The sequence below is a fragment of the Chrysochloris asiatica genome, unplaced genomic scaffold, assembly GCF_000296735.1.
Source record: "Chrysochloris asiatica unplaced genomic scaffold, ChrAsi1.0 scaffold00096, whole genome shotgun sequence".
In the NCBI taxonomy this organism is placed as follows: domain Eukaryota; kingdom Metazoa; phylum Chordata; class Mammalia; order Afrosoricida; family Chrysochloridae; genus Chrysochloris; species Chrysochloris asiatica.
This window is the reverse complement of record NW_006408614.1, coordinates 4,278,364-4,285,376: the sequence shown is the minus strand read 5'-3', so window position 1 is coordinate 4,285,376 and position 7,013 is coordinate 4,278,364. Positions and strand designations below refer to the sequence as shown.

The 7,013-nt window shown below is 55.2% G+C and overlaps 1 protein-coding gene across 2 annotated transcripts; it reads right to left on the bottom strand.

Moving 5' to 3' along the window:
• Positions 1-540: 540 nt before the first annotated feature.
• CHRNG (cholinergic receptor, nicotinic, gamma (muscle)) lies at positions 541-5,908 on the bottom strand. 2 transcript variants are annotated; one of them, XM_006866751.1, is made up of 12 exons: positions 5,840-5,908; positions 5,544-5,683; positions 5,392-5,436; positions 5,091-5,200; positions 4,342-4,497; positions 3,613-3,710; positions 2,488-2,688; positions 2,253-2,367; positions 2,019-2,133; positions 1,295-1,502; positions 954-1,087; positions 541-714 (listed from the first exon to the last, which is right to left on the bottom strand). In XM_006866751.1, the coding sequence occupies exons 1-12, from the start codon at positions 5,892-5,894 to the stop codon at positions 541-543; spliced, it is 1,551 nt and encodes a 516-aa protein (XP_006866813.1). In that variant the 5' UTR covers positions 5,895-5,908. The 2 variants fall into 2 exon arrangements, with proteins under 2 accessions (XP_006866813.1, XP_006866814.1); XM_006866752.1 differs by lacking the exon at positions 4,342-4,497 and having other exon boundaries at positions 5,840-5,894.
• Between the last annotated feature and the right edge of the window lie 1,105 nt (positions 5,909-7,013).

The following is a 7,013-nucleotide window of genomic DNA, read 5'->3' as shown; positions in this document are numbered from 1 at the left end:
ACAACAACAACAAAAACAAACAAACAAACAAAAGCTCCAAAAATCTTTTGGGATCGGTGGCAAAAAATGCTCATGCCTGGTTCTGAGCACAGATGAGTATGAGAGGCCGCCACATGCAGACAGACGGCACCCTGACCTTCCCGCTGGAGTGGGCGGCTGCTGCTACTCCGAACATTCTCTCTCCATTAGGAGCATTTGGGGGAACTTGGAAAAGGGTGGCTAGCCCCAGGCCTGGAGGGTAGGACCTTGCCCAGAGTTGGGGCAGCATATAAAACAGAGTCCTATGGATGAAATGGATGGGAGCTGATGATACTTTGCTGAGGGGAGAAGCAGGTGCCCAGTGGGGGCAGATAGGGCTAGGGCTAGCTAGCCAACGCCACATGGATGCTGACCCCAGCGGCACCCCTCCCCTACTGCCCAGACTCCAGCTCTGTCTCTTGATTGTCCTGCTTCTCTCAGGCCTGGAAGGGTGTCCCTCGGTGAAGCAGAACACAGCCGCTGTGGCCTTGCCACCACCATGGGCAGCGGTGATTGGCTGGCTCAGTCAGACGTGGGCAGGTAGGGGCGAGGATCTCCAGCGAAGGGCAGGGCAGGCACCTGGTTGTAATGGGCCATCAGGAAGATGCCAGCAGTGCCGCAGATGAAGAGGGACAGCATGACCAGGAAGCACACACGGTCCAGCACACGGCCCACCAGGAACCACTCCTCGCTTCCCTGCAGGTGGGAGACAGGGTGTGGGGTGCCTGATCCTGGAGCCCTCCACCAGTCTTGAGCTTCTGGCCTCATTCCCCACTTCCATGACCTGCATCCGGCCCCGCTTGGCTTTTCCATGATCTTGGGATTGGATGGCCCACGCTAGCTCTACTGGCCCATCCAACCTCCAGTTCATCCTGGCCCATCCCAGGTCTCAGTCCTTTGCCTGGAGGTACCCACCTCCCGCCTCCCTGGCTTACACTGTCAAAGTGATTCTGCTGGCGACGGGCTCGGGTAATGAGGTTGCAGGCTTGCACACAGGCCTGGATGGCCGGGGCAGCCTGCTTCAGGCTCCCACACAACTCCTGGCTCGACCCCGGCTCTGGGCCTTTCTCTGATGAGGCAAGAGGGTAAGGTTTAGGTGCCAAATGGAGGAGAAACAGGCAAAGTGATGTCTGCTCTCGATGATCCCTGGCCTTTCCTTGCCAATGCTGGACATTTGGCTGACACCCATCTGCTGTGTCCCTCGCTTTGGCCCATAGTCGGCCCTCCCCTCCAGAGTCCCTGGGGAGTGGAGTCTCCCCATCTCCTTGCACCTCACCCAGCTTCTCCAGCACAGCTTGCACCAGCCTGGTCCGTTGCCGGAAGAGCAGTTCACTGTGAGGTAGGCGCAGGGCCGCCTCCTCCCCTGTTGTGATGGACCACCCAGAGGAGCCATTTTGTAGGTGCGGCCGGGTGTCCTGCACTGCCGCCCGGGCCAGTGGACGCATATGCATCCGCAGCAGCTGGGGCAGGTGCTGAAGGAACACCTGGTGGGGGTGGGGGATTGGCTTAGCTCAGGTCCAGTGTCTGGGCTAGCCAGGTGGGGTGGACATGGAGGCAGCAGGCGAAGGCCAGTGGCTGTGTCTAACTGGCTTCTTCTGTGCTGGAAGCTGAGCTGAGTACCCAAACCTCTGCATCTCAATCGCACAATCACAAGGGCGCCTATGACAAACAGCTTCCTGGGCTCCACCTAGTGTTCGGCCTACCTAGTCTGGGTGGGTGTGAGGAGGGTCTGCCCCTCCATTGATTTCTAGCCATGAGACTTTGGGCAAGCTACATACCCTCTTCATGCCTCAGTTTCCTCCTCTGTAAGATGGGAATGATGGTAATATCATAGGGTTTTGACGAGGATGACATCAGTTCATATTTGTAAACTGCTTAGTACAGTACCGGGCCCACAGTAACCACTATTTTGGCAGCTGAGGATTGTGTACTGAGACAGGGACACAGTCGGAGCACATGGGTGAAAGGATGCTGGAGCAGTGGGCAGGGAGGGACCTTGCCTTTCGGACTCCGCAGGCCATGGAGTGTGTGTGGGGGGACCGCAAGGAGACATTGAGTACCACCACAGCATTGATGACGATGAGGATGGTCACCACCAGGAGGAAGGTCAGGTACCTGGTGCGAAGGGGGCAGGAGGCCAGGTTGACCCTTAGCCACCTTCATACCCGGACACCACCCACCCTTCAGGTCCTTGGCAGGAGGGAGGGTTGGGGCAAGCATGAGGGCCACCGTACTTGCTAATGAGTGGTACTGCCTGCGAGGTCTCAGGTACCTTCTTGGCCACCAGGAAGAGGAAGATGGTCTGGGCCAGGAGCACGTTGATGGCGACAGTACACTTCTGGCCACCCGCTGCCCGCAGTCAAGAGGCCACTCAGGGCAGGTCTCGATGCCACCCCCCCTCCACACACACACATACAAAGGGAGACCACTGCTCCGCCCTGCCCCTGCCCTCCCTCAGGCTCCAGGTACCCTTGGCTGGCAGGAAGTAGATGAGGATGGCCACAGAGGAGATGAGAACGCAGGGGGCAATGATGTTGATGACGTAGAAGAGGGGTTTGCGCTGAATGAGCAGGTAGAACCCCACCTTTTGGTGGCCCGCTTCCTCTGCTGGCACTGCCTCATTCAGCAACATCTTGGCGGGCCGGTGCCGAATGGCCCACTCCCCGTTCTCTGTAGGTAGCAGGGGGGCACATCAGGAGGGGGAGAGGGGCAATATGGGGGGCACAGACAATGGGGTGGGAGACTGACTCTTAGATCTCCCCCACAATATTGAAATAACTTTCACAGGGAAAATCCAAACCTGGTTGGACCTTTAAAAGAAACATATTTCATGGTTTCATTCTGTTGTATGTAGGGTCCCTATGAGTTAGAACCGACTTGATGGCACCTAAAAACTAATAACATGCCGTAGTTTGCTTTTGTTGTTGTTGAGTGCCATTGAGTCAGTTCTGATTCACAGCCACCCTGGATAAAGTTTCCAAGAAGCAGCTTATGGGTTTGAACTACCAACCTTTCAGTTAGTTGGTGGTGGTGGTTGTATGCCACCGAGTCGGTTCCGACTCATAATGACTCTCTATAGGGTTTCCAAGGCTGTAAACCTTTATACGATCAGAGAGCCCCATCTTTCTCTTGAGAAGATTTGAACCGTTGCCTTGTAGTTGGCAGCCCAGCTGGTAATCCACTGTGCTCCCAGGGCTCCTTAAGTCCAGGGCTTGTCCTATGGCACCACACCAGGACTCCTGGTTTGTTTTCAGTTGCTGTCAAATTGATTCTGAATAATGACAAAACATGTGTGCCCTGGAGCAGAACTGCTCTATGAGGTTTTCAAGGCTGTGACCTTGCCGAAGCAGATCGCCAGATCTTTCTTCCTATGCACCTCTGGATAAGTTTGAATCCCCAACCTTTCAGCTAGTGGTCCAGTGTTTACCCATTTGTACCACCCAGGGTTGAGTGTAGTTTTTTAATCTTGAATTATATAGGAGTCGGCTCAATCTTCTTTGCTTGACCCCTAAGGCTTGGTCTGGCCCTGGCTCTGCAGCCAGGTCTAAGAGGGTCCTAGAAGAGGCTGCTCCAGGGGTCCCAAGTGCAGAGTACCTGTGAAGGCCTCGGGATCAATGAAAATCCACTCGATGGTCTGACCGTCCTCCTGGCTCAACTGTAAATTGATCTCATTGGTGCTATAGGTCTGGGACCTGGGCATTGGTGGGAAAAGGAAAAAAAGATAAGTTGGTGGGTGTGGAGACCCCTACTCCCCGTGAGCTCCCAGGGATGGCCAAGGGAAGGGCAACTATGGGCAGTTTTGCCTCCAGAATTGCAGCCCTAGCCCTTTGAGTTTGCCACAGAACTTCCCGGCAGTGTCATGGAAGGGACTTGGGGTTCTTGGGGGAGGGGGGGAGTGTGAGTTGGGAGGAGCTGTTGCCTGGCATCCAAATGCCCAGGAGCACCCTGTGTTCAATCCCGCCCCCGCCCCGCCCTGTTGTTATCTCTCCCACTGCCACCAGGCAAGAGGTGCCGTCCAATGAGAACATAGAAAATAAATTCCTAACAAAAGAGATCCTCTTATTGAGGGGGTCCCCCTATAAGAAGGTCCCCTTTGTCAAAGACTGTTTAGTTGTTAGTTGCCTCTGTGTGTGCCCGAGGAAAGCTGTGCTCCCTGGGTTTTCAAGACTGTGACCTTTTGGAAGTAGATCTTCCAGGTCTGTCTTATAAGTCTCTCTGAGTGGGTTCAAACTGGCAACCTTTCAGTTAACCATTGAGCAAGTAAACATTTGTACCCCCCAAGGACTTCCCTCAACCCACCACCACCCCTGAAAATGGGCTCACTGGAAGATGAGGGAACAATTCTGCCAGTCGAAGGGGAAGTAGGTGACGGAGATGGGGCAGGAAGAGCGGAAAATGGCGGGCGGCAGCCAGTAGATACAACCATCCGGGGACACGAGAACATTGCAGTAGAGGGCCACCTCGAACACACCATCCACGCTGCGGGCACAGGCCAGGCCTGGGGCTGGAGCGCAGTCATCAACCCTCCACCAGTATGGAAGGGACCAGGGGATGCTACTCCGGCACCTGAACCACTAATCAAGTGCTCTCAAGTTGATCTGACTCATAGGGACCCTAAGCGGTGTCCTTACGGGCCAGACAGCCACATCTTTCTCCCAAGGAATGGTTGGTGGGGTTAACAACCCCAAAGCTGAGCCCACTGCACACAAACAGGACTCCTCAGGAACTTTGACCTCCCCCAAATCTCCCTGCCACCCCCACCCCAGAAAGGCTCCCTTAGGGCGTGCCTTCTAAGCACCTTAATAATGGTAAAACAAGCAACTAACAGCTGTTAATCTCCTGAAATGTACCAGATCCAAGGGACACATGCTCCAAACCCAAATCCAAATCCTTCCATGGGGGCCATTGCTGTTTCCAGGTGATGGGAACTGAGGGGACAGTCTAGAACCATCTCTGCTGGCCTGGGGTTAGAGGTCATACCTGGGCCCTGTCCATGGCCCCTGCACCATCTAGAACTTTCCTAGGACCCTTGTTCCTCTGGGCCCTGCTCCCTGTCTCCTGTCCCTCCTCACTTGTTCTCCAGCACGACATCTGGCCGCCACACCATGGTGGACGGCACCCGCAACACCCAGAGGTCCTCATAGTCTTTCGGGTCCCAGCGCAGACGGTAGTCACACCATTGCTGTGGAGAGTGGGGGTGGGCTTCCAGGTCTCTGTGGTCTACTGCCCCACACCCCCAGAATGGAACGGGAGTCCAACCCAGGTGGGATAGCAGAAGAAGAGACAGAGGGTGGGCAACCAGTGTTCATGAGGCTGTGGGGGCTCAGGGTGGGGCCCTTAGAGTAGAAAGTAGAACGGAAATCTGCCTCTTACCATTTCTATCCAGACATTGGTGGTGAGAGCCTCCTCGCGCTCATTCTGGGGGTGCAGAGCAGAGAGCTAAGCCCACCCTTGTCCCTCCTCATCCTGTGGGCCCCTCGTTACTGATGCTGACCTGCCCGTCCCCTCCTTAGGCCGGAGCTCACCAGGGAGATGAGGTTGGTGAGGGTAACCTTCAGGCTGACATTGACCACATCTGCCTCACGCTCAGCGGGCCGCAGGTGAGGGTCATAGTTGCTCATCAGCTCTTTGAGCAGACGCTCCTCCTGGTTCCGGCCCTGAACCCCTGCAATGGACAGTCGTGAGCAGGGCTAGGAGGCTTCCAGGCAGATAGGAGGGGTGGAGGCAGGCTCAGGAGCCCTCTGGACACCAAGCTCTGTCCCCTGAGCCTTGGACCCCTGCTGCATCCCCCTCCCAGGCCCCTGGCCCCCAGTGTCCACACCCAGGCCACCAGTCAGCAGTAGCAGGAGCAGCCGCAGTCCTTGACCCCCATGCATAGTTCCTGGGCTGTCTCCAGCAGCGTTCACGATCACACTTCTGGAGATCTGAGGCAGATCAATGCAGGCTCCAGGTCTCATGTAACACAGTCCCCACTGCTACCCGGCTGCCTGCCAGCCTGGCCCGGCCCCACCAGCTGTCTGACCACAGCATTGTCAGCTGTTAGGATGGACACAATGCTGGGCTCAGGTTACCTGGGCTGGGAGGGGAGAGGGGCTCCTAGGCCCCAACAGAGATGGGCCCCCTCCTCCCCACTCTCAGACTCCTTTGTCCCAGTCCTCCATCCATGTTCTAGCTGGGGGGTAGGGGAGACTCAGGATATAGCCAGGAACAGATGGGTGTGGGAGAGAGGGCAGAGACCAAGGTATGTCTCCTGCTCCCTCAGGGAGTTGGGGGTCTGGTTTGATAGATGTGTTTTGTCCATAAGAGTCTACAACAAGAGAAGCTCTGGTGGCACAGAGGGTTAAGCACTGGCTGCCAACCAAAAGGCCAGTGGTTCAAACCTGCTCCTTTGAAGACAGAGAGGGCAGTCTGCTTCCATAAAGATTTATAGCCTCAGAACTCCTACGGAGCAGTTCTACTCTGTGGCAAGGAGTCAGAATTGACAGGAAGGGGTCTGTACCAGGAAGAGCCCAAACCCCTGTAACCAGCTTACCATCTTCATGGGTTGCTCCATTGGGCCAAGGCCCCAGAGGGCCAGGAAGCAACCATCTTAGAGCTGGTATTGAAAGGCAAATACCACAAGTGGGCGCTTTAAAGAACAGGAACAGAGTTGAAGGCTAGATGTCCACATCAGGGCATCGGCTCTCAGGGACAGTCCCTCCTTGTCTGTAGCCCAGGTGATGATTAATGTTCCTTGGTTTGTAGAGGGTATTTTTAAGGGTCTCAGTCCCCTGTTTGGTGTTTTCCTTTTTTTATAAGACAAACGCAAAAAAGATTAGGTTTAGGACCCACCATACTCAAATATGACTTTGTTAACACAATTCCAAGCAAGGCTACATTCACAGGTATAGGACTTTAACATGTGACCTGGGGACACAATTCAATCCATAATGCACCTTAATATGAGCGAGAGCACCTGGTCAGGGTCCTGTTTTGAAGTAGAGGTTGAGAAAGAT

What these genes read in the sequence shown, in the direction of transcription:
- CHRNG (XM_006866751.1), bottom strand. Translation starts at nt 5,894, where the DNA reads ATGCATGGGGGTCAAGGACTGCGGCTGCTCCTGCTACTGCTGACTGGT. An exon ending in GCAGTACCACTCATTAGCAA is followed by an intron (nt 2,134 to 2,252) that starts GTACGGTGGCCC and finishes CCTTCGCACCAG; the next exon opens with GTACCTGACCTTCCTCCTGG. An exon ending in AGCAGAATCACTTTGACAGT is followed by an intron (nt 715 to 953) that starts GTAAGCCAGGGA and finishes TCCCACCTGCAG; the next exon opens with GGAAGCGAGGAGTGGTTCCT.